The following is a 27,895-nucleotide window of genomic DNA, read 5'->3' as shown; positions in this document are numbered from 1 at the left end:
AAATAATTTTTGATTTGTAATCCCATGGTATAGACCCTGCTTGATTTCTGTATCAGTTCTGAATAAATAGTAATACTAACAATAACTTCTATCCCATTGATCCTAACTGTGAACACACCATTCAAATCACATTCAATTTTCAATGTAATCTGTAGTAAACCTCTTACCTAATGTGAGATGGAACAATAATACTGTGGCCTAACCAACAACATGAATTCCCAAATCTTTTTTAAAAATTATCTTTGTTTTTCTGTTTACAATCTCTTTTCAGAGACAATATAAAAAGAACTTCAGTTTGTCTGTAATTCTAGTTAATGCTGTCTGGAATTCTTAATGTATGGCTGATTTTATGTCAAATGTTAGAGAAAATGAAGCCATTTTAAAAATTCACTTCAAAAGTTCAGCACAATGAATAAAATAGACCTACTCATTACCTCACATTTCACATAAGAAAAAGCTTAAAATATACTTATTGGATAAACCCAGTCAGTTTATGAAAATCTGAAATATAATTAGCTGAAACACCTAGTAAGTCATAATCCTATGCACTATATTAGTTCCAGTTTCTAAGTAGATGTCTTTCAAAAAAAATTGTAAGTAAAAAACATAGTAATGATCCTTTATCACTAGGAAGTTAATGGATTATATGGATCAGAGGACTGGGCAAGAGAAGGTGGACAGCTGGTTTAGATCAGTCTGTACCACAACATAACGCCCACTCAAAGATATTGAGAGATAAATACATGTAGAAACTAAGCTACTGCCTCTGAAAGCAGGTTCCTAAAGAAATGGCATATGGGGTTCTGTGGCAAGCTCACACTTTGCTACTGGCTATCTGTAAATATAGGAGTTCAGTCTTCAGGGCTGTGTCTGCTCTTCTTCAGGAATGTTACAATTCAGTGATATTAAAAAGAAAATAGAGGTAAATGGTAAGTGTAGGTGGTTCTTTTAAACTACCATTGGAAAATAACATTTAAGTATTGTCTTCAAATATATATATTTATAGCTACTTGGCAATCATGAAGATAAGTAAGCTTAGATGTGTAGATGTGTATTTATACAAACAACAAACAACCTTGTAATTCAAAATATCTCTCTCGTTATTTCTCACACTAACAATTTTTGGGGGCATGCACTGAAGTACTTCATATTGTACTCACTAATTCTATATATAGAGGCATCACAGAAATGAACAAAAGGTGGGAGGACTGAACTGCTCAGATTTTGCAGCCCCAGAAATTGAAATCAGCCTCTGTGCAACAGCACATTCTGAGATGTGCTTTGAAAAAGATAGACAAACTTGCAAGACATGCCTTCTCTTCATACTGGAGATTTTTTTCACATTGTCATAATGTGCCACTGGAGAAAGAGCTTCAGACACAACAAACGAAGATGTTAAGTTTAACTTAATATTCTTTTGAAACCTCCAAAAAAAAAAAAAGTAAAAGAAACAGACTTCTATATGGTGTTAACGTATTATAAATATTTTATTTAGTGAAGACAAAGTCATAAGATGTGCTGTCTGCCCTTCACCAGTGCCCTTGTGATGACATTTAGGTTGGGAAGAGCTTTTTGGAGGCCATCTGGTGCAACGCCTGTTTCAGGCTTGGCCAACTTACATTGCATTGCTTATGGCCTTGTCCAACTGAGTTCTGGATATCTCCAATAGGATATTCCAGCACCTCTCTGGACACCAAGAAATACTTTTATTTCCATTTCAGAGGTGTGACACCGATTTTAAAAAAAAAAAAAAGTATTTTTTAATTGCTAAGTGTATTACGCTACCATTGCAGAACTCTGACCAGATGCTGAATTTCCATTTGGATGCCTTTTCAGTCCCCCAAAAGGGGGAATTTTAATTCTGAGACCTTGTTCATTACATTTACAACTATCTGTTGAAACTGAAAGTCATTTGTGACACACAAAGATTCAAGAAGTAGATGTATTCTACTAGACACTAGAGAAAATCCTGCTTTATGGGATTCCGATCTCAGTATGAATGCAAATATCATACTTTATTGTAGGAGTATGTGAATTCTCCAGCAATCACAGTGAATATCTGACACTGCTTCTTTGGCTGAAGTTTTTAGAACCTCAAGTTGTCAAAGTACTGCTCTGGGAAGAGTCAGGCTAAATCATCTTCGTTGAAAAACAGGACTTCTACACCAAAACTTTGTGTTTCACCAAACCAGAAATTTTGATAAGTCTTTCCCTCCACATTTGCAGGCAGGCATATAAGATTGCTCAGTTAAGCACATTATTAGTATTACTGTTAGCATTTGTTAGTGTTAGTATTAACAAAGCTTATTGACTTTCAAATTTTGATTCAGTATCATTGAACAGATCTTTAGTCAAGTATTACTAGTCTTTTCCAAAATAAAGCAGTTACTGTTTTAGTCATTCTTCGTGGCAGTCATTTACTACACAGACAGGAATTACTTTAAACAAACAGGGTTTGTTTGCAGGACTGAATATTTCCTGAAAAACAGAATTTCACTAACTTCACATACAAGCAGATACTGAAATGTGGGCTGGTCTGTAAAAGTAATTTTACATGGAAAATTTAACTTCCTAAAATGTGTTACAAGATGCCAGAAAAGATAAAAGAAAAATAATTTTAAAACTTTACTGAAACAAGTCATGGTACTTGAGAAGACAGAAGAGGACTGAATTGAAACAGAACTTAGCTGTTCACTATCATTTCTTTCCTCCTCTTCTGGATAAGTATAATCTTAAAGCTTGAAGGGTATGCACTGTAACTCTCTGTTAATATATCTATCTCAGAACATTATGATATGGAGCATTTTAACCCTTCTCACCATCCAGTGCACAGACACAAAAACTGTCAACTACTTGAAATACTTATATACAAGGGATTAGGTAATAGAGAATCCACATGGAACATATGAAATATCAAAGCTTGTTTGCCTGGCTACACACGCATATGTTTCTGTGAGCTTGCGTGTAACATGTGCACACACACACTCACATACAATGACTCAAAAAAACCCAAAGAATTATTTGAAATAGTTTTTGAGATTTTTTTTTTCTTTACATCAGCACCAACTGATATTTTATAAAGTTAATAACTTTAAATCACTAACAGTACCGAACAGTTAAACTAGAGAAACAATGAAGTATTAAGGAAACAGATTTTCACCCTTTACTGTATTATGTATCTGGTTTTATTAGCATATTGTATATACTCTGTTTTCAAAACATCTACTGATAACATCAAACTACTGTGGATTAAGTATACCAACCTCTACAAAATAGAATATTAAGAGAAATTCCATCTGTGAACATAACCACGTAAAATAGTATCAAAACAAGGCAACAGGCCATGGTATTAATTTAGCTACATATGATGTTATATACATGTCACCTTATTTTTAAGAAGTATGAGCTAAAGAGAGAAGTCCTGCACATTCACTTTTGGTTAAACAATGAAATGATAAACGTAATATAGAAGATGGGACTTCAAGATAAAAAAAGCATATTGCAGAAGACCAAGATAATTTGTTCAAGCTCAGGATCTGAACTAGGTAGTCTCATTAAGAAAAAACTGGTGTGTTGCACAATGTTCAATATTACCATTTGTAGCACATCAGACTCTCATCAGTAATCACAAATGACCTAATTCATAACAGCTGCAAATGCACACACAAATTCTGTCAGCTTCCCATCTACAAGAATTTAATATACTTTACACAGTAATTCAAATGAACTATACACAGTGTGTAAAACTAACAACCTACTTTGTAACCTCCGTGTGGGACTCTCGCCATGGAGTTGTCTGCGTGGCAAATATGGTGAGGGATGGGGAAGTGGCAATGAAGAGACATCATGTGTTTGAAGTTTGTACCAGTGAGGTTCATCATCTAGTAATGCTGTCTCTAACTCAATAAGAATCTAAAAAAGAAAAAAATGGTTAAAAGTAGGAAAGCATTACATAACAGAATATTTTAAAATAGGTATGTTCATAAATTTCATCCTATTATTCTCTTATTGTTAAGGACTTTGTCTGAAGTTTTATAAAAATCTTGCATTTAATATGAAAGGAGTTCCTGTGCCTTTCACAACAATAAATATACCAAAAATCTTTCACAAAACCTTTATTACCTTATGAGAACCTTTACAGCATTCAAATATCTTGTAGCAAGTTAGTCATCAACATACCAACATTTTGGTAAAATACAACTATGGATCATATGGATTTTAACAAACAATTCTAAAAGAAATTGAGAAACTATGTGCATACCATTAATAAAACAACAAACACAGAAAGAATCTCGTATCAGTACTATGTGATAAGTGCAAGATCACTTTTTTACTACTAATCAAAATAAGGACAAATACAACAGTTTAAAACAGTTTTGCTTTGCTATATTTAATCATTTTTTAAAAAATACTGTATGTAGACATGAATATGTAAGCAACTGTATTTCTATAGTAACTACAAATAATTGTATACCTCTCCTAAAAATTCACTTTCTTCCTCTCGAACTCGTGCTTGGTCCCAAAGAGTAATTTCTAACATTCGTTCTCTAAACTCTCTCCGATGAACTGGAGAATAAATGAATGTCTGATTCCATTTAGGTTCCAATGTTTTCTTTACTGTTTTTGTTCTTCTTTTATTTTTATCACTGAAAAAAACAATCAAATATTAAAAATGTTCAAAAGACCCCTATACTGTAATAAGTATAGCATGGAAAGTAAGAAATCCTAAATCAGCAGTACATTTTGTAGTATTATGGGCACTATAGCCTATGTCAGGATTAGTCCTTTGTGATAAAACAAAGTTCAGCACATATATTGAGGAAAATTCATAACTCCGTATTAAAAACTAAAGTTAGGTGATTTCTGGTTCATGTGCCAATTCCAATTTTAATAAGTTCCCTGAAAAAACAGAAATGTTTTAATACATTCATTTTGGAAACAGGATTTTATAAAGCAAAATATACTTCTGTAAATGGGATTTCCATGAGGCACAGTCTGACAGTAGAACACGTATGCAGACAACATTAGGCATAGCAAAAATCTGCATTTCAGATAAACAAGCCAGCTGGTTCACTCAAGCTTCCAGTCCTACAGTGGCTGACTCTTAAACTGAAGAGCAGGAGGGAGCAGCTGGCCCACACGAAGGAATGGTCAGGGAGCTGCGGGCAGCACGGGGCCTTCTCTGCAGGGTTTTCCTGACTAAGGGCTCCACAGCTGGGAAACCAGAAGCCCTGAGAATGAGTTACGTGCCTTTTTCCAGCAACACTGGAAGAAACTGTGTTCTCAAAACAGCTCCCCAAATCCTTTTGTGTCACCCCAAGGAACTGCCCAGGTTGAAGGTGGATCTCCACTACGAGGTTTGCCTTACATTTTGGAGCCCCATGAGGTCTTCCTACAAGGCTACCATGGAACTCCTGGCTCTGGCTCCAGGGTGGTGTTGAAAGCAATGTGTTTTGCAGAATATTTCTGCTTGAAAGAATTAGTATTTTCTGATGGAAACAAGTGCTGCTGGAAAACGCCCACACTCCTTCTACTGAGAATACTGATGAGAGTTCTCATAACAATGCTTAATTTTAAACCTGCTGATTGCTGCATGATGCAGCTGTGGTACTAATTTATGTGGATTTTTTAATATGGCAATGCAGATACTGTCTGTTTGCTAATACTTGCAACTGTAATATAGTTATTGTATTTCCAAACTGTTACTTAGAAGCTGGATCAAAATATTAACTAAGAAATAATATTTTTAGACACATTGTTAAAACAAATAATGTAATTATTTCTATTACACTAAAGATTTGTTTGCCCTTGAGAACTGAAATAAATTATTTTGGACAAGCTATTCCAATGAAATTTGTTTAATGAAAGAGAGTTCAGTAGCTTCATCTAATTAAATGCTTGACTTATTTAAGTGTATTTTACCTCTAGCACCTTTCCCTCTACTACACAACACATACGTTGTTGCTTACTTAGCTTTTACCTCTAAGGAAAGGAAAATGAATTTGCACATCAGAAAAAAACCACAATTCAATAAGACAAATTGCTGATTCTTACATAAGTGATAGAAAACACATATAATAATTAAAGAAAAAGTTCTGAATACTTCACATAAATGGAAAATACCAATATAGCATAATAAACTTTTATGTTATGTAACTTTTTGTATCTGCATTCTTGAAAGTATTTAATTAAATATTTTCCTTCTATGTATTTTTAGTTATTACAGCTTACATTGTGAAACATTCTGAACACAGACATTTTTGGTATCTTTATCCTGAAAAAGCAGATAAGATAATTTAAGCAGACCTGATTCTCAGTTTAGCGCAGCTTCAGCATCTCCAAACACACTAAAGCAATTTGAATAAACTAAGAATCTAGTCCAGCAGTTCAAATATTGGTGAGTCGAAGAAAATACATCCAAAAATTTTTGTCATCAATGATACAGCAGATTATGCAGTCACAGAAAATTTTCTTGTCAACATATGATATACAATGAAAGTGGAAAAGCACTGTCTTCCAAAACTGAATAGCTTTAATTCCTGCTGAAGTCAATTGGTTCTGGAGGTAGTTAGCATCTTCCCAGTTTAGCTATTAGGAAAGGCAAAGGATGTAAAAATATAAACTATGAAGTTACATCCTATTCTACAGATTCAACAATCCACTGGTCAATCTATATATACCGAGTCAGGTTAAATCTCTGCATTATTTGGTTGATACACTACAAAAGAAAGCTAAACATGTTCCCCTACTGACACAATCTGAGGAAACACCAATTAAAAAAAATCAACTGGGGAACACATTGTCCCCTTTGCTGTTCCTCCCACTGCCTAAGTTGAAATGGCAGAAAATCATGGACTAAAAAATTAAGGAGCTATTCAGGCATAAGGGTCCCTACCACAGTTAAGTTTTCCCTAAATGCATATGTAAGGCCAGTCCAGATTAATACCAGTCCTGTGCTGTAGGTGAAGTTTTCAAGGTACATCTGGGAAATCTCAACTGACTCCCCTTCAGCCTTAACTCACCTACACTGTGATATGAAATCTATGGGTTTCAAATCCCAAACCTGTTCCTGCTTTGCTGTGTAGAGTTGGGGCAAACCAAAATGCTGGACTGATCAGTCCAGAAATTCATGAACCTAACTTTGTAGCATTTTCTTTGCACTAGACAGAAATAACTGTCATAGGAAATAAGGACATTATAAAAAACTAACAACATTCTTTGCAAATAACAGATCGCCATGCAATGACATATGTTTACCTTTCTTTTTCTATTCAGTATTTAATAAAATATCTGGTGGAAGTGAGTTTGTGTTTAGTCTTCAAAGACACATTGCCGTTTCGTAGCATGTTCAATAAAGAAACACCAAACTAAGATTTTTCCATATGACCAGTAAACTCAGCTGTGTGTACCATCTGAGTATCAGACTAATTCTTACTCATATGTTCCTTGTCTTTGTGTTCACCCTACCTTCTGTCTGGAAGAAAGTAAATTTTAACATAAGGATTCCTTGGCCTCCCATCTTCCCTTGAAGGAAGATCCTTTGCTCCCAAGATTGTCACTATTAACTGATGACCAACCTTGTCATACCACAGTTTTATCTGTAATGAGAAAATATTAATTAGTGAACTCATTTCTACAACAAAGTAGCATATTATTCCTTAAAATTAATTTTGCTCATAAGCTTCTATTTATATTGTTTACTTAAACAGAAAATATCATGTTATACTTTGTATTTATAACAAAGCATAAAAATAGCTTCAGTATGTACCAGGAGTTACTCTTTTTTAAAAAGCCTGTACAATAAGTACATTATTTCATACTAATTTGTTTTCACATGGTGCTTTGGTTAGGATTATTCTCTCTTGGCAGTGATATTATATTACTGGCATTACTGATGTATGGTATTCATATATATACATTTCTAAGGAGTCTATGCACAATGAGCAAGTGAATTTTTCATGTCCTGTTGTGCTGGAAAGACTATGGGAAAAGACCATAAATATTTCAAACCTCTAAATGTTTTTCAAGATGCAGGGACTCATGCTGAAATCATATAAGCCCTCCAGAAACTGTAAGAGAGAAAGGCTCAGTAGTCCAGCCCTCTTCACAGTCCAACTCAGCAACAACAAGGCAAAACCTACTATTACTCATCTGTAGAAATTATTATAAATCCGCCTTAGACTTGGTCTGCTATCCTTTTTTACTACAGTCATTAGAAGCTGCTATTTAGCTATTTCAGTTTGAGTACTATAGCTGCAAATACATTATTCAAGGAGAGAATATACCTCCTTTAGAGCAGTCACTGTGGAAGGGGGAAATGGTGCAGTTAGGACAAAACAAAGCTTTCCAAATAGCCAGGGAGTCATTACATGGTGGTACCATTGCAGTATCATTAACTATAGCTGACAGAGGAGGTTCTCTTCATGGGGAGTTTGCCTGAGACAGAGGACAAACTAGGACATTTAAAGGAAACACTGACCCTGCCTGAACTTAAGGAATTCAAAGAGGATAATGCCCAACTCCACACCTGACCAAGCAGTGCACCTTTAGACATGAATATACCCTAGCTAAGGTAAACATAACCAGGGGAAGATGCACTTTCTGTGAAGCCCATCTCACATCATTTCAGAGACAGGGTCTCCATTTGCTGTCATAGCTCCTCATCTTCAGCATTTCAGTCAGTTAAAGAAAGGCCTTGATGCAATTCTCAAGACTTTTGACCCACCACCAAGAGGCTAATTCAGCTTTCTGCCATTCCTAATACTTCAGTAAGTGAGATTACACTAAGACACTCCAAGTCAATCAATGGTGGCAGTGTACTTCTTCCTTCGCCATTACTTTAGATCTTGCAACTCCTGTAGTCACCAACCAGCAGTGTTTGAATGGATGTTAAAAAGGGGAGGATACCTGTCCTCTATTATCATGTTGTTGGCCCTACTACTGACTTTATAGGTTTCTGGTACCAACAGTTAAAGGCCTCTGTGGCCACTAACACAGAAAACTGTGTGAAAGAAATTATCCTTAATCAGTCAGATTTAAGAGAGTTCTAGATGCTCTTCCTACATTACTGCAAAGCAAGGGGCTTTGTCAGTATTTTTTCTAAACTGAGAATTATCTGGACTGCTAGGTATCTTCATCCAGCTACAGATCGCAACTAGAAAGCTTTGCACCAACTGTATGAATCCAAAGCAAAGCTTTAATGACCTCTGAAGTGCAAATCAACTTAAAAGTTCTCTGACAGTAAATGTATCCACCCACAGGCTCCCTTGGGAGTCCTTGGGCAAAGGACAGACTTGGCTAGTCCCACACCCCAAGGGTAGTAGCACTGAAGACAGTGTTCTTCATCTGCTTTTTTGGGAAAAATTACCCTTGCTTAAGCACAATGCAATATATTTGTGATCCAGACACTATCACAAACTGTGACTGAGTGAAAGTGAGATAATCTAGACATGAGTGCCAAAAATATAACCAGAATTATGTGTTCATATTTAGGCTGAATACTTCATCACTATATTTGTTTCAGACTGAATTTTTGCAGGAAAACTTCAGTCAAAATATTTGGAGAATGAGTCTAAGCAGAAACTTAAATCATCTGACATAATTTCTTTGAGATGCTCTAACATCTGTGTTTTGGAACAAGAACTCGAAATTTGTATTGACTTATACCTTCTACTTTTCTATTGATGGTCTGAAAAAAATTGGAAAATCTTGTACATAATGGGCATATTTTCCCCACAATTCTGCTTGTTACAGGAAAGGTCAGGAGGCAGAATTATGACCAGACAGTTCTCTCTCTTTCCTGTGTACACACTGCTAGCACTCCAATATATAGCACAGGCCCTTGTAACCCAAGAATTCATTTGACTTGGATGCAAAGAGAAGAAAGAAAGAAACTTGGAGTGAGAGAATGGACAAAGAGCCCCATGGAGAGGAGGATGGGATTGCATTCTCATGGGGTTAGAAGAAGGAAGGAGGGACAAATCAGAAACTGCTTTAGAATTACTGGGAAAGTAAAGGATACAGGATGCTTCTTGGTGAAACTGGAAGAATGAAGCCACAAATGTCAGGCACCATAGAAGAACAGAGGGGCAAAAAGAGACTGAATGAGAGAAACAGATTGAAGTGACAAAAGAACCAGCCATTCTGTAACTGGCACAAAATATGTTGCACAGAGAGATTGGGATGAAAGAAAATCTGACAAGAAGTTAAGACAGGAAATTGGAAAGGAAAATGAGAAACAAGGAATTAGACTAGCATACTGAACATGGAAAATTAGTTTGGGAATAGGACTGATCTAATTCTGACTCTCCTGTGCATAAATATTATGACAATATTTGGATAGTATGGTATTTTCCTACAAGAACCTGTTCTTGTCTATTCATAGGGAGAGAAAGGACAGCCATTTAAGACAGCCAGGTGCAGTCCAAGAAGAGGGGATTCCAGCCCTTCCTCTTTCCCAGACCTCTTGTGTATCAAGGGGTGGATCCCTTAAAACGTATCAAAAGGTATTTACAAATTGAATGTTCTTCATTGTCTGGAAGCCTGGTATGAGACCCTGGCGCCTGATTTGTGGTGCTAAGTAAAGCATTGGAACTGAAGTCTGTGGTATGTATTATGCCTGGGTAGAACCTGGTTGTCTCGGACTCTGATCACAGTTTCTCAATTCTTAATTAGTAAATGCAAGACAATCCTACCACACCTCATAGAATAGTATATATATTTTTATGTTGTGAAATAAACATGGGATGGCACATGTATAACAGGAAAGTTGATGAGGAAATGATTTTTTATTTTATAGCTTTGTTGAGTTGTATGCAGAAAAGATTCCTAACACCAAAAAGTGAAAAACATTGAATTATTCAATCCATAGGGTGAAAGTCCCACAAGAATACACGGCTGTGATTCTCAGCACTGAAAGACTTAAGCAGCTGACTAACAGAGCAGAGTCTACAAAACCTCCATTCAGCAGTTTTTTACACATGCAGGAATGGCCCTTTTAAAAGCTTAGAACATTTAAGAAACTGTGATGATTCAATCCTGATCTAAATGAAGGAAAGGGAAAGCTAAAATTACAAGACATAAAATACACCACAGGAAAACCATCCTGGTTGATGCTAATGTGGAGGCTAACACCTGTAAAAAACTTCTTGAATAGGACTTTGTCTACATAGATAATTTAGGATGTAGGTACCTAAAATTCACTTAGGAAGTGATCCAACCTGAATGCTTTCTAAAGATCTTTCAACTTAGTATTGAAGTCCTGGTAACTTAGTTGCCACACACATGCTCATATACTTTCCTTGCCTAGGCTCCTTCCCTTGGTAGATGTGCATCTAATTCTTGACTAAATTTACATTGCAACCTACATTCAGGCAAACAGGCATCTACTTTCAATGCGTCCTGGAATTGTGAGATGGTCTGTTTTCCATAGAGTTCATCTGCTGCGCTCCTTGAGACAGGCTTCCAGGTAAGAATACCTGCTATGCAGAGCACAAGAAACAAGAACTCTTATGCAGTCAGGTGATGAAGGTAGTCAGCAGGGGGAAACAGATGAGGGTCTGGTCCCAGCTTTGTAGGATTCTTTCTTGTTTTTAACCAATAGTGGTCTAATACAATATCAATACACATTCTGGGTAGCAGGTCTGGAATCTGCTACACCAAAATTAAGCTTTCTTTGCTATCACCACACACTTATATTCCCAGCCACACAGTATCTCAGCTTCAGATGAGACTTCAGAGAAGAAAGGGATGTACAATAGTTTGATGCTAAAGGCACTTTTCTGAGAGACAGGTTCAATCTCTTCAGTCTAAACAGGGCTTAACTCACAGATGTCCTGTTTCTGGAATGAGCCTCCTACACATAGAACAGTATTTAAAAGCTGACTGCTGGTGTTGCATTCTGAGAAATGAGAATGCAGGTATCTAGTATTCTTGTTTGATCCTCTGTAGCTTCAGAAGAAGATGCCTCTCTCTGGAGAATTAAGTCACCCCCTGAAGTAGCCTAAATTTCAAATAGAGTTAATGAGGATAGGTGTCCTTTATTTGGGCTAGATCACTCACTGCAGATATTGAGGTATTTAGTTCTTTCCTTCAACTGTACAAGTCTAAGCTCCTTCCCAAGGTACCTCAGACTTACTTGAAGCTACCATATGTTAAGTTATATAAATTAAGGACATAAATTCAGTTTACTAGATTTCATCCTTTTTCTTTTATATCTCATTTTAACTAGAAATTTTATTCAGAGTGCTGACTGAGGTCAGAGTACTTGAAAAGAAGTAATCATGTAATTAGGACCTATAGTCTAATACATATGCATAAGGGAAATCAGTTAAGAAAATCTAGATAATATCATTATTGCCACTTCCTATATTCCTATCTCATGAATGTTTGACTCTTTGCTTAACTATGCAATTCTAACATGGTTTTGTGCACAGCACATACAGGCATACTATATCTTAAGTGATAACTTTAGATTTAAAAACAGAGAATATTTGAAGTTTTTAATTCTATGCTACACTTTCTTTCTTTGTTATATAAGGGTTGCTTCACGAATCTCATGGAAAAGAGATAAAACTTGTGCCACTAGGAGAGACTGCCTGCCCTGCAACTTAATTTCTACCACCACAGCCTACTCAAATATCACTGGGTTTGAGAGACAGCTGGTCAGGCATTTTTGTTCTTCTGTTGTTCATTATAATTCTTCACGTAACCTACAGAGCTGTTTTTTAGTATAATATTTTGAAACTGAGATACTACTTTTATTTCTTGCATTATTCTGAAACAAGAGGTACACCAGCAGTATCTTTGGTTGCAAAACCAACCAAACAAAATTTCTCAGTTTATTTTAAAAAATGCCTACAGCAAACATTTTATTTGGACTTAAGCTTATGTAGATGCAGAAACTGCCCTGAGGTGGTGACATCTTCAGTATAGTGAGGTGAGCTTTGCATGTTGTTAAACATACCTCTAACAAATCCTGACTACTGAGGGTTGCTAAACCAAACTATTATTGCTGTCTGCTTCAGTTGCTGTCTGACATGCTGGAAAAAATACAAGAAAAGGCTGTCAAATTGAATAGCCTCTAGGATATGAAAGCCAGAAGATTACAGAGGTATTTAGGCTGCCCTAATCTAGATTTCTTTTAAAAATTTCTTTTTTAGTGGCTTTATCTTGATTTCAATAATGCCAAATAGGCGCATGCATATATCTTTATACATGATCAAATACACTGATGTTCTGTATTAAATAAAAAAGGATGTCTGAAATTTTTGAAATTAGAAAAAAACCCAGTGGTTTCACAGCAACTCTGGCTCAAAAGGAGGCTCCACCAAGTAAAGAAGAGATACTGCATGGAAAACACAAATTTAAGAACAGATCATTTCCTATAAAGATATTGCAAAGCGCTACTCTGTAAGTTAGAAATTTGCTGGTACGCTAAACTGGATCTAAAAGTTAAGGAAATAAATATGCATTTTTCCAAGTACTGTAGAATTAGTAAAAGTTCAGGAGAAGGGTGCATGTTAGGGAAAAAAGGGAATTGAGTGGTTTTCTTCCCAATAAAATAATAATGATGATGGGTTTTAAATCATCCAGTGGTACAAGAGCTAGAAAATGAATGGAATGACACAGAGAGAAGTGTGGAAGAGGAACTTGTGCCAGAATCTGGGACATTTATCACCAGGGTCAGTTTCAGACTAACAAGCAAAGAAGATGCAAGCAAGAATAAAGATGTGCATTTCCTCTTGAGAGCAATGTAACAAATAGGTATAAACAGAATGTTTGGAGATCCTAATTCTTGTAGGGAATTCTACAGACACAGCTATACCACAGCCCACAATGTAACGTATACTTCCTGACAACCATCAACAACAGCTCAGAGCTCTGAGTTAGCTAATTTCTCATGCCAAAAAGTAACCAGAGTTCTGCACTGCTGCTGGACCGCTTCTAACAGACTTGTTTAAAGATCACTGGAGAATTTCTGTTTCCCTCTGCAGCCTGCATTGTAAATAGATCTTCAATTAATCCATGTTAAACTACCATCCCTACTAAAAGTGGGCAGATCAGTGACTTTTTGTTTCAGTCTAGCTGTAAAGATGTTGCCAAGATCGTAAGTTTGAGTTCTTCAGGAACTGGTCACAAACACTATGTTTAGCTTTGACTGTTACTGAGCTCTGCGAAAAACTGTTAGAGGTCCACAATGACTCCACAGACACTATGCAGAAACAAAATTGCAGCTAAAGATGATTCTTACCTACAATATCAAAAATAGTCCAGTCAGAGATGAGAGAGTAAGCCTCATACACTTTCACCTCTTGTTGGATATTCTCTATTAAGTATCACACTTGTTTTATTTTCTTAAATGACTACCATAATTGTTTGATCAAAGTAAATTGTTGTTGTTGTTGTTACAGGATATTAGCCTAAGTAGAACTGACAATTTTTACATCTATTTCTTTATTTTATATAATGTGATTAAAATACAGAACTACTACATGTTACTTCTACATTACAACATTCCATGAAACATGCAGGTTTCAGGCAGACGTTTCTTTTTTAAATTGAACAATCAATTGTCATATCATTTCTTAATTTATTTTGCACATCTCTAAAAAGAAAATAAATATTAAAAGACTACTTCTGTCATATACAGTATTTACCTTTATGAACTACTTAACAACTTGTGATTGAATTTGTACCCCTCTGATTTCACTACCATGAGCAGAAGCCAGCTTTCTTACTCATGCTAAAGGATGTTTTAAGTTTTTAATACAGAGACAGTTTATGTCAGTAGCACATAATGATATGTTAACCTAAAACAATTCTATCAAGACATTACTTTTTTAATCTCAAATTTTTTCTTAGTTTTTTTATTTTGAATTTACATTTAAGCAGTTGTAAGGACTATTTTCAGGAAATAATATATTGTGAAAAAAATTGTACTTTATCAAATATGAGTCATAACCAAACCATTTCCTACAGTCTTATTTAGAATTCCTTTATAAATATATATATATGATCTTTTTTCCATTTCAATATGAAATTTAGTCATCTTATTCTGATCATTTAGATCATCCTTTACATCTTTCTTTGAGCACTTGATCAAATGAGAGAAACATTTATACAGCTCCCACACAAAAGATTAACTACTCCATAAAGATATTTTGTAAGAAAAGCAGATAATATTCTATTTACAAAAAAACTGGAAAACATGCAGCAAAGAAAGATAAGCATTGTAACGTATTAGTAAAACCTAGTTTTGCATTAATCTACAGTACCTTAGGAGTTTCCTAATGAAAAAAGGCAAATAACTTGTACCTAAACAGAATACCAAAGCTAAATAAATTCAGTAACACAATGGAATAATTCATTTTTTATTTAAATAGAGTTTTGATTATTTTGATGTACTTTTAAAATGCAAGAACCAAGTTTCATACAAAAGAAATCTGTTTCTTTAAACAAGGTACAAATTTTTTGCCTGTCTTCCACTCAAGGCGCTACTATTACTTGGAAAATGCAAAAAAGGATGTGTTAAGTAATGATAATGAATGATTTAAAGAGACATTCATCTTTATGTAATGACCTCAAGCACAAGATTATTTATTGCTTAAACAGTACACACATTTTGTATGTGGGATGCATAGCCATCATCACTATTGAAACCTGTATGAGTTTAATATTGGGTAAACAGCAAACTAAGACTAGTTGTCTCTTTAAATTTTAATTTAGTATTTTAACCCTCATGCAGAATTTTACAAGCTGCTCACAAGATGACATGGAACTTGTTAATATGGTTTAAAGCAACACACTAAAAACATGGGAAAACGGACTATAATGTAACGTTTTCCTACGATGCATTTTCCATAACAAACAAAAGAAAAAACCACAACTTTAGTTTCTGTCAGGCAGACGAAGTCTTTACCTGAACCCTAGGAACAAAAGGCGTTGTTCTTCTACTAAGGCTTTGGCTCTGGTAAGCAAAATTAAAGAAAAAGCAATAAAACAAAACCAAAAAGGACAACACGCTGGAAACTAAAAGACCAAAAGTAAAAACAAAGACACACAACTATTACTTTAAACACAGCTTTACACCAACAACATATTATCTAACACAAAGTATTTTAATGCAATGCATAAATTAAATCTGCAAATCTATTACCAAATCATACCAAAACCCTCTGATGGAAATTCTGGCCTTAGGGAAGTCAGCAGGAATTCTGCCACTGATTCCCCAGGAGCCAGGATTTCACTTTGCAGGTCTACAGATAACATTTGCAATAGATTTAGAAATAACATTAACAAAAGGAGCAGGTCAGCAAAGTGTGATTTAAAAGGGTAGGAAACATAAGTTCAGCTTGATCATCCCTTTCAGGAAGATTGTAGATGCGTATTCAGAGAGAGAAACAAGTACAGTTCACGCACTGACAGCTTGGTTGCTTTCTAGAGTACAGCAAGTAAAGTAAGAGGCATTTCTACAAAAAGCCCTCCTAAATACTTAAAAAATGATTAAGAGAAAGTTAGTGCTATCTGGTATTAGCATTACATGGGGGAAGGCACAATTGATATATTTCAATTCTCCAGCAATCATGACAGAAATGACATATGGTATATACAGAAAACCCTTGCATGAAATGGGATCTGGAGCATTTAGCAAGCTTAGTAGTTGCATTGCACGCATAGATGCATTTATAACTCTTATTTTTGTGATATAACACTTCAGACCACATACAGCCTTGTGGATTCCAGTGGCTACATCAACACTACATCAGTACAGGCAACACTCCTAAGTTCCTGGACTAGCTACAAACTCCAGCCAACCACTGTCCATCTTCAGCTTAGGGCAACAGCTAATGGAGTGGCACAGAATGGGTACTGAGTAGGGGGAATGGACAGGAACAGGAGCATATGTTGATACCTCAGAGGGCCAGGGAGTGGGAGAACAGGAGCATGGGAGTAGGTCACAACAACCACAGCAATCCGATGGATTTGAATCTCCTTCACCTCCCTGCTCAGTTTTCCTGAGATTATTGATCTATTTCGAAGTGAGGGAAATAAACTACTACTCAATATTCACTTCTGTAAGAAATGTACCCGAAGTATGGAGATAGGCAGTGTGATGATGCTTCTGCCACCCTCCTTGCTTACTTGGCAGGCACAGATGCTGGAGAAATCTGTTCCATAAAATGTGTGAAGTAATCTGTTCTCACACCAAAGCAAGAGGATATATAAGAAAATTTCACAGTCTGGATGATGGGTTTTCTCTGATGTGCTCCTGTGCTCTGCGAGGTGCAGCAGCTGCACACTGCCCCCCGCTCTGCACAGGCAATACTGCATAGCCCAATGTATGGGTGACCTACTCACATAAAATAAAAGCAGATTTTCACATTGCTTCTGCTCTGTATTACAAGAGAAATACAGATATTCCAGAATATCACAATCCTAAGAGGGATAGAATATCTCCAACCATGCACCAGGGACCCTCACCTGCCATATTCTGCCTTGGGAAATGGAGGGTAGTAAGCACCTTGTGTGCACTACCTAGAAGTTTCCAGGTTTTGATGTTACAGAAACAGCAATTTACTTGTGTAGAGGTAGAAAGGGGAGAAAAGAAAGGGGAAAAGAAAAAGGTGAAAGGGGGAAGGGGAGTATGTCTCATACTTGACCTCATCCCCCCAACATGCTGACATATTATGTCCTTCACAATGTACAATATCTGTTTTCTAATATGCTACAGATATTACAACTACAATTAATATACCTGTATTTTTATTGCTTTATAAACGGAATATGTATGGAAAATCTACTGAAGTAGTTCTGTGGTTCAGCTGTACAAGGAACTAGATTAATTTTTAAAATTACATCCCTTTTCTCTTAGAATTTCCACCAGTACAAAAATGAAATATTGTAATTTTATACCGGTATCCATTTACACAGTCTTCTAGTCATGTTATCAGTCTCTAAACCTAACTATTGCAAAAGCATTCCAAGTTATAGTTTTCATGCAGTATTGAAAAGGTAGCCAGAATGCAGTAATGAAGCAAAGAGCACCAATAAACAAAGCATACTGCCTTTTTCAAAATGATGTTAAAGGAAAAAAAAAAAAAAAATCAGTGAAAAACCACAGAAACAGGAACCAGACAAAGCAAATAATAATAAAACAATAATTGCAATAAGAATCAGATACTCCCCTGAAAGAACAATGTGGATCAAAAATGCCATAAACTGCACAGAATACAAATACATTATTTTTATATATTAGTAAATTATAACTACACAATAGTTTATTGTAGCTGCACATAATTTGTTCAATTAAATGTGTGTTTGGGCAGAATAATCATTAATAGATAGATTTCCTAACTATGTGAGATGGTTTGCTTCACGGGAAATCCTATTAGCCAGCTCTGGAGTGTCACTGTAACCTCAACAGAACAAAACTGGTACACAGACTAATGCCAATACAGAGGAAAACACAAAAGACTGAATAGACAAAGACACCTCTGAATAATATAGAGGCATCACTGCAGCTAAACTGGCTAAAACCGTACTGAACATAAGTAAATACATTCCAAAACACTATTTATTAATATAAAAACCCTTGAAGTATATGTAGCACTGTCTGAATAAGGATGCATATATCCAATATTTATTCAAATACTTCAGACCTCCACCTGAACTGTAGGTATTTCCACTTCTGCCCACAACTCTTCTATTTCACAGCCTATTAACCACAGCTGCCCTAACAACAGCCCATCAGGACTACATAGTATTGTCCAAAAGTACAGAAAATACAGAGAACACTTCCAAAATCTTGCCTATCATGTGTTTCCTCAGATACATCACACCTGTCTGAACTCAGCCACCATCGCCCAGAAAGTCAACTGACCCACCACTTCCACAAAGAACAGCATCCTGTCCCCACCTACTGCCAGGGCTCTGCAGTTATTCTCCTGCCTAGGCTCTCACCATAAAGAGCACATTCCCAAATACATTCGGAATTTAGTATTTCATTCCATTTAGGTCTTATTTGGCTATTTGGAACGAATGAGTGTTCCATGATCTGTTCTGTCAGAAAGGAGCTGATTAAAATAATGGAAAACCAAAATACTGAAGCTCATTCATTTTGTAGTGTTCAAACTAAAATAGTTATTGAAACTTCAGGAGACTTTTAAAATTAAATTTTTCCCTATTACTTCACCTTTGCTAAAGGCCCAAAATTAGAAAATCTCATAGTCCATTCTAATTTTTCAAAACATCTCCAACTCTACAACGAGCTGTTTTTTTCACTAACTCTTCCAAAGTTTCAAAACTTTTTAAGATTATAAAATGAGAAACTAGAATTTTTAAACGTGAAGGAAAAACTACTCATTGCACTACCTTCAAGGCACATAAACCCCCAAATTTGAAAAGTAAAAAAATTTGTGATTTTTCAAAACTAACTTAAAATACCAGATCAGAAAGAAACTACAGATATACAGTTTTGAAAAAACTGTTCCTGTAGCACACTTCAATTCTCTTAAAGTCAACTTTTTCTAAAAATACACTTTAGTCTACACATTTCAATGTGTCCAGTTAGGTGCCACATTGCTATGTATCTACACCATCTTCAGACATTATGACAGCCACCCTTCGTCGCAAAGCAAAATGCTTAGTACTAGCCTCCCAAAGCCTTGAGCCCACAGCAGCAGGAGCTGGGTTGCACCATTAACATGATTAACATGAAATACAGCTATTTTCAACTTTTCTTTAGCTTGGGAGTTAAGATAAGTGTCCAAATTGTCAAACTGTCTACTAAAGTTAAGTGTCTATATTGAGACAGTGGGGCTTTAATTTAGAAGGTTACAGACCATTTCTGACTTCAGTGTCAGTCAACCAGAGAGCTATGTGTTCTCAGACATCAGCTGTACTCTGAGGGAAACAAGGATATTGTGTAGTAGGGAGTACTGTATATAATTGCAAACAGTACATAAGGGAGTACAAAGAGGACAAATGTAGGAAAGATCTTTAAATGTGTCCTAACATTATTTGGTTTCCTTATATGGAAAGAAATGCTATAAATTTATTAATAAAGGCATTTATATCTTGAAGCAAGCAAAAAAAAAGAAAAAAAAGGAATGATGCCTTCTTGAGTTAAACACTGAATTTATATGCCATGAGATATAAAACCTTGTGAATTCTGTTATTGTTAATAAATTAGAATATACCTCCAAATCTCCTCATACTATTCTTATGCACCTCAAACTGCAGTATCCCATCAAACCACAAAATCAACAGACTAACTGACTTTACTAATAAATCCTAATCTTAAACTCCTGAAGATTTTGGTTCTGAAACTGAGAAAGTATGAAAGTCAGTTCTGTGTGGTTCCTACTTGGACCATCATTCCACAATGTCTGTGCATTGGATGTCTGAGCAGCTAACTCTGGATCTTGAATTTCACGCTGGTAGCTAGGAACCAAAACTTTTTGACAGCCTCATCTTTTATGAGATTTAGCCAAAACAGATTTCCTTCCCCCCTGTTTCCACTATCAACAGTTTTTGCTGTCTTGTAAAACTAAATTGGTTTTTAGAAACCTGGGTCTGTGTATTTGACAGTTCATGTTCATGTTCCCTTGCCATTGTATTTTGTGCAAAGCGTTCTGCACTCTACAGTCAAGATTTCTAGTTTCCATTTATCCAAAGGATTGAGTCTTTCAAAGCAGTTAAGTACAACAGTTACAGAAAATTAAAAATTATATATTGTAGATGGCTAATCTGATGAGCAAAACAAATAATGGCTCATGCATTGCAAAATGGACCGAACACGGCTGCTGAACAGACAGAAAAGTATTTTTTCCCCTCCTCTATCAATACCATAAACCATTTCTGTGAGACTTATAAACAGTCTGCTTAGATTTTATGCAGATTTTTATAGCGCACTCATTATCTTAACATAAACAACTTGGAAGAAATATGAATGTGACATTTTCAAACTTGTTTAACACCAGTTTTGCACTGCTTCCATTCCATTTTCTTTTCCTTTTCAATGTGTACCAGGCCACAACTGAGCACTTTTGAAAAATCACACTTTGGAGTTGTAAATGACACAGAAAGGTGTACAAAACCCAAGTTCTTCAGCTTAGTACAAAAAATTCTCCTTTTAAAGAAAACATTCATGCAATGAACTTTGTTCTCAATGAGAATGAAGAACAAAAGTGAATAACACTGGTACAAATACATTAGTAAACAATCAAAAGGATATCTGGGGAAAGGTATATATGAAAGCTAGTGCATAAGAAATAAGCAATATTAATGTCCAAGCACACAGGTAATAAAATCTACCAACTGTATGTGTAAGTGTTACACCTGAAAAAGCTTATATACTCAACAGCACAAACATAACTGGAGGCCAAGATTAGACCTTTCTGAAAATTTGACTCTACCAGTCTAGGTTACTAGATAAATATACATATATATATATATATGTCTCTAATTCATCATATATAAAATTTCCAAAAGCTAATAAAATGGAATGTCCTTATGAAACTATGGCCCTGCCTACACTGAGATACATATCAGTAATCAAAAAATATAGCTCGTTTAACAAGAAATTTATGTTAGAAGTAGCTTGCCCTCTGCAGTGAGAGTTGTATATGTTGCAAAAAGCACAACATTAATATCAATGAAATGTTTACATACTGAAAGTTGTCCAGACAAGAACTGTGGAACATCCCTTAACATGCCAGGACTCATAGGAGAAGTCACTGAAATAGAAGGTCGGTCCATTTTTTGAGATTCAAATGAACTAGAACCTGTAATTATAAATAAAAATATTTTATAAATAGTAGCACTTATGCATTTTTTACAATGTTCTTTAAATAAAAATTGTAGAAGTATAACCAAACATACAATAAAGTTCTGATAAATATTGCTTTTTTATCTATGTAAAATTACCAAATAATGATACTCAATCTTTTGGTGCTCAGATGCAATCAAAAGCTTTTATTTATAGGATGAAAAATATTTTATTCAGATATTTCTGACTATGATTATGTCAGTAAGTTGAAGGCCCAAAATTCCTAAATAGGAAAGCAAATACTTTATTGTTGTCAAAGGAATTCAGTCTTCTGACTTACTATCTTGTACAGACTAATTTTTAATTAGATTTTTACAAAAATATCAAGATGTATGTAATGGGTTTTGTGCATTTTCTTTCAAATCTACAAGGTCTGCAAACTGTCAGAGGACAAGTTTTGACATATAAAACATAGAGTAAAAGTAAAGTATTTTTATAAATACAAAAGACAATCCACATCTCACAAAACATAAAATGGATTTTATTTTAAGACTTGGCTGATCAGTGAAAAGTTATTGGAGGAGTTTTTCATATTATTATAATCAAGTTTATGCCACTGCATTTATTCATGGCTTCTATTATAAAAGAGTTCTAAAACAATGATAAAAAATAACTGCAGGCTGAAATCCATCTTATCAGATCGCAGCCAAAGAACAAGTTATTTTTCCCCACATGAAATATTTGTTTAGCCAATTTAAGGAGTGCTGAATAGTTCTAATAAAGTAGAAGTATTCTGTTTTCAAAGTAGCTATTTCTCAGGTTGTAAATAAAGAACATTTCATCCCCATTTCTAGTTTATAAGGTTCAACTGAAATGCAAAACAACAAAACAGGAAATTAAAAATTACTATTAATGTTCTTGTATATTAGTAAGAATTATGCTTTTCTCTTCAATCAAAAATAGCCTAAGCTTGTAACCAAATGTCAAGCCTAAATCAAAACATCCTGACTTTTGATAGTTTATTATTAAACAAAGGTAGATAGGTAATACAGTAAGATGACATATTGAGACAAATAGGGACAAACAGACGAGAGCTATAGTAACTGTAGATGACATTTTTCAATCTATTTGTGCTTACATAAAAGAGAGAGAAGATTTTCCTACCCCACAATTGAAACTTACTGGACTCCAGCTGTGCATGTGTGCTGTCAGGTATTCTGGGAATGTCCCTGAAATCAGGAAAATTAAGACAGGCTGATCCTTTATCTAACAAGCATATTCAAATTTCAGTTACACTATAACACTTCTCAAGTCCCCATGGAAGGCCTCAGGAAAGGTGTATGATCTGCTGGCTGTCTTCAGCCAAGGGGAAGATTTATCTTTTATCCAGTATAAATCATTTCAGTGGCAAAGTAAAGCCTACAGGACAAGTGGTTTGGTTGAAGCAGGAGACAGGCTGTACAGTCACAAATAAAATAATTCATTAAAAAAAAAAAAAGAACAATCTCAGAGTTAATGATTGACTAAAAGTGTGAGTAGTAGACTTTCTGATGACATTATACATTAACTAAATCTATTGGACCTTCTTCGAACATACTAGACTGCCAATAATGGCTATCCCATTATGTCCTTCACTGTCCTTGAATCCCAAATTTGGACAATCTTACCTTTTCCGTGACTAAATAAAATGCGGGTTTTCATTTGGCAAAATCGCATACTTGCATATACGTGAGCTGTTGCAACACCTGTATTAAATTGTGTGTAGAGCTATGTAATTTTAAAGCACTCTCTTGCAATGAGTAAGTACCTCGTTACACCCACCCACCCCCAAAGGAACATATTCTTCCTACAAAGGGCAAACATTACTGTATGCTAAGAAAAACTATCAGGATGCTAATAAATCATTTTGGAGGTATTTGAGCAAAACCAAGCAAGATGAGGAGCTTCAGCTCTGAGTCACAGCAAGAACAATATTTAGAATCACGATGCGTGTTTCAGCGCAGTTGGTTTCTCCAAGGCTGCATCGAGTGCAGGTGCCCAGGTACGGGCAGTGGGGGCTGCAGGGGCCGGTTCTGTGAGGAGAGGCCGGGGCCGCCCCGTGCCGCACACAGCCGGTTCCAGCCGGTTCCAACCGACCTCAACAGACCCACCGCAGGGCATGGCTGAGCCTGTCAGCCAGGGTGGTGGTGCTTCCGTGACAACGTATTTCAGAAAGGGTAAAAAAAAAACTGTGCAGCAGCTGTGAGAGAGAAGAGTGAGAAAAAAACTTGAGAGAGCATCCCTGCAGATACCAAGGCCAGAGCAGAAGGAGGGGGAGGAGGACTGACTGCAGCCCAGCCTCCTTCCCCCACCCCCCTGCCCTGCTCGGTGGAGGGGGGAGGTAGAAGAGCCAGCAACAAAGGAGTGAATTTGAGCCTGGGAAGAAGGGACGTGAGGGGAAGGTGGTTTGGGGTTTGTTTTTATTTCTCACTAACCTATTCTCTTATTAATTCTTTATAAATTAAATTAATCTTCCCCAAGCTGAGTCTGTTTTGCCCATGATGGTAATTGCTGAGTGGCCTCCCCATCCCTATCTTGACCCCTGAGCTTTTCTGTCTTATTTTCTCCTCCCATTCTGCTGAGGAGGGGAAGGGAGAGAGCGGCTGGGTGGGTGTTCGGTGGCCAGCCAAGGTCAACCCACTGCAAAGGTATGTGAAAAGGAAGGGCAAGTTAAAAATGCTTTCAGTGATATCTACTGTCTCATACAATAATAAAAAAAAAGAGTCTGTACTATATATAAATAAAACTTATCTAGTTCCTTTTTGGTATACTGTTTCCAAACTTTTTTTCAAGACTCACTAGAAAGATAGCTTTACTAAGCAGGTTGAGGAATATTTCCAAGTGAACTGATGCACAGTACTCAATAATTCAGACCAATTCAAACCTTGAAAGCATGTATCATTGTGAGCAGATCGAATATGAGTTTTCTACAGATAGCTGAAACAATAAACTTGAAAGCTTTGAACACTATCATTTATGTTCCTAAAGCATACAGATCCCAGTATTTCACAGTAGTGTGAATAGTATTTCTTACAAGGAATTCTCACTGAGATAAACAGATGTAGGAGAAGCAGAAGTAGTTTAAGGCATCTCTTTACATTTTAAGATATGTTCCACTGGAAGCAGCTTGTACAGAATAATTAATAAAACACAATGCATCATTCATTCCAAATTCAAAACAGTAGTAACTATGAAAATAACATGCATTTAAAAATAACTATTTCTAAGAATTAGAAAGCAGAAAATAGACAAGTTCTTGTGTATAAGAGACAGCCAGCTCACATAGAATAGTAACTTGGCCATCAATTTTTATTTTAACATAGAAAAAGTGATAAATTGCATGCCAAAATGGTATGATTTTTTTTTTAAAGGAGCTTTCCATTTTAACTTCCTTTATCAGCTTAACTTGTCATCTTCAGTTTTCATAGCAGACAGCCCATAATAAAATGAAGAAGAACTAACAATCGTGTTTACTGGAATTTGGTTTGGTATGCAGAATATCAGGACGTGACAACAGGTTCTCTCTCTCAGCTAAGTTAATTGCCAGTAACTGTATGAAGATTTTTGGCATGCATTAGTGTGTTGCCATGAGAACACCAAGAGACTCTCTTTACAAGTAATAGGGTATATTTCAATGCAAAAGTGAAATCCTTCAAGTGGGCATCAATTATTCTAATTATCACTTCTGACATCTGGTAAATCTGAACTTTTAATGATTTTTAAAACATTGAAACTGTATTCCCTGGGGCAGAACACAGACCTATGGTGTTACATTCCCTTGGGCAAGGTATTAATTTCTATAGTCCATTTGATTATCACCTGAAATCTTCTAAACTGAGAAGGTATTTCCAGTTCATCAGTTCAAATCCCATGAAAAACATTTCTGAGGTTATATTGTCAATATCAAAACCCAAAGAGTTATATACATCTAACCAGAATCTAAAACCTTACAAACCTGCAGAAAGTATTCATCACTGAGACTTCAGTTATAAACCCATTTAGATTAGTAACTGAAATTTGGGAAGGGAAAACCCTCTTTTACATCTACTGCAAAAAGACACTGGGAATCAAGTACATAGAACAACCTTTTTAGCCCTGATCTGGCTCAGTTCTTCAGACTATGTGGCAAGCAGTTAATGCTGAAGAAGGCACCTTGAGAGCCCACATCACTTTCTTTAAAGCATTATAGATGAGCTGCTCTAGGGACAGCAAGTGGAGCACATGGTAACGTAACAGAAGACATGATGATAATGAAGGCAAACAACAGACAGTAAATATAAAAGCACAAGAAAGAATACAAGGAGGTTTTGCACATTGAAAAGAATGCAGAAAGAAAAAAAAAATTTGAATATTTTCAAGACGTGAGCAGTTCCTTGAAACTTTTGCTATAAACTTCTGTTTGAGAGAAACTATGAAAGATCTTACACCTGTATGAAATGAATTTGAAACCTCCTTTTCTGAAACTATATTCTTCTAGTAATGTAGTTTTGTCCCTTAGCATTACTATTATACCTACAACTCCCAAGTTATGCAAAGGTTTCTAAGGATAGGACAGATGATACACCTTTTACCCTAAAGGGGTTGCAATTCAATATGTATTCAGAAGATAACCTCTTATCTCACTGAAAAGATAAAGCAGTTTTTGTTATTATCAAGTTAGTTTAAAATTCTCAAACCAAATTAAGTTCCTACACATTAAGTTCCTGATGCGTCAAACACATTAAGTTGCTGCTGTAGCTGAACTGGTAACCATGAAATTCCATCCTCAGATTATATGGTTCTAGATTTTTTTTAGTACTTCTTAATTTTTAGTTGTTATGTTACCCGTGCTTTCTTGTATAAAGGTAAGATAATTGTATGCAACTTATACAAAATAAAGGGATAAATATATTTATTAATATATAGTTGTAGAATCATAGAATAGCCCAGCCTGGAAGGCAACTTGAAAGACCACCTGGTCCAGTGTCACGTGGAAAAGGGAGCCTAGATGAGATTACCTAGCACCCTGTCCAGTTTCATCATATACATCATAATAAATTCGAGGGGGGGGGGGGGGGGGGGGCGGGGGAGGGGAAGAATTCTTAACAACTGTAAGCATCTTCAAATTCAGTGATAATCATCCCCCTCTTCACAGCCCTGGTGCGATCAGCTATGGAACTTCCAATGCAGAAGTAAAAAAGGGATGGATGTGACTGTAGGCTGTAGGAACTTGGAAGAAAAAGAACAGATGAAGAAGGGGAAGTATTCACAGTCTAACTTAACAAAGCAACTATTGTTATGCAAGAAAAAATTAAGTTTAGGCATTCAGAGATAGGTCTGAAAGTTAAGAAAACTGGGCAATGGAAAGCACCAAAGAAAAAGTCCCACACAGTGGGAGTAGCTATTAATTCAGATAACAAGCATTTTAGGTAACAAGCAATAATTTAATAGATTTCATAGATGAAGGTGATGAGAATGTGGATTCGAGACTTTCCAAAGCATATTGATTATGTCATTAGCATACTGTATTTTGTGCAAAATTCTACACTGCAGACTCAATAAATAGAGTTCATCATCAGTTCATAGACCAAATATGAATATATTATTTTATATATACTATATAAAAATGGGAATAGAGAAATAAAAATCAAGAGTCAAGAATTGCAACACAAAAGAGTATAACTACAGTTTCGGAGCCTATATAGGCTGGATCACCAACTAAACAAGCACAGAAGGGAACCTATTTTTTACCATATTAGCAGATAATGCCTGGGAGTCAGAGAATACTGGATTTCGTACCAGCTCTTTTTACTTACTGGTGTGATCTATCACTCTAGCTATGTTTTTGCTTTACAGAATTTTGCATACAGTTTTACTGTTTACAATGTTTATGAATCTGTTTGAAATGCTCTGCCCTAAAAGCGAAATTTAGCAACATTTTAATCATATTTAATACAAAAATTTATGAAATTACTTACCCTATTGGTCTTGAAACAACAAGCTCCACTTGTGGCTCAGGTTTGGATTCTAAAATGATGTTATACACCTCCTCAAAGGTGGCTCCTTGTAGTATCCTTCCATTCCATTCTAATACTTCATCACCTATAA

General features: G+C 35.7%; 1 protein-coding gene across 48 annotated transcripts in view; it reads right to left on the bottom strand.

The window, feature by feature from the left end:
• Positions 1-27,895, bottom strand: part of RIMS2 (regulating synaptic membrane exocytosis 2) — a 489,705-nt gene that overhangs the window by 198,160 nt on the left and 263,650 nt on the right. For 36 of the 48 annotated variants that reach the window (XM_049817916.1, XM_049817521.1, XM_049817538.1 and 33 more), the window contains 7 exons: positions 27,766-27,889; positions 22,952-22,998; positions 21,673-21,785; positions 15,920-15,967; positions 7,468-7,598; positions 4,475-4,646; positions 3,759-3,912 (listed from right to left, as the gene is read on the bottom strand). In XM_049817916.1, the coding sequence (XP_049673873.1) occupies positions 3,759-3,912; positions 4,475-4,646; positions 7,468-7,598; positions 15,920-15,967; positions 21,673-21,785; positions 22,952-22,998; positions 27,766-27,889 (789 nt within the window). The remainder of the gene's footprint in view (positions 1-3,758; positions 3,913-4,474; positions 4,647-7,467; positions 7,599-15,919; positions 15,968-21,672; positions 21,786-22,951; positions 22,999-27,765; positions 27,890-27,895) is intronic. The other 12 variants (XM_049817613.1, XM_049817622.1, XM_049817745.1 and 9 more) reach the window with 1 other exon arrangement.

Source organism: Accipiter gentilis, chromosome 2 (genome assembly GCF_929443795.1).
Source record: "Accipiter gentilis chromosome 2, bAccGen1.1, whole genome shotgun sequence".
In the NCBI taxonomy this organism is placed as follows: domain Eukaryota; kingdom Metazoa; phylum Chordata; class Aves; order Accipitriformes; family Accipitridae; genus Astur; species Astur gentilis.
This window is presented reverse-complemented; position numbering and strand designations above follow the sequence as displayed.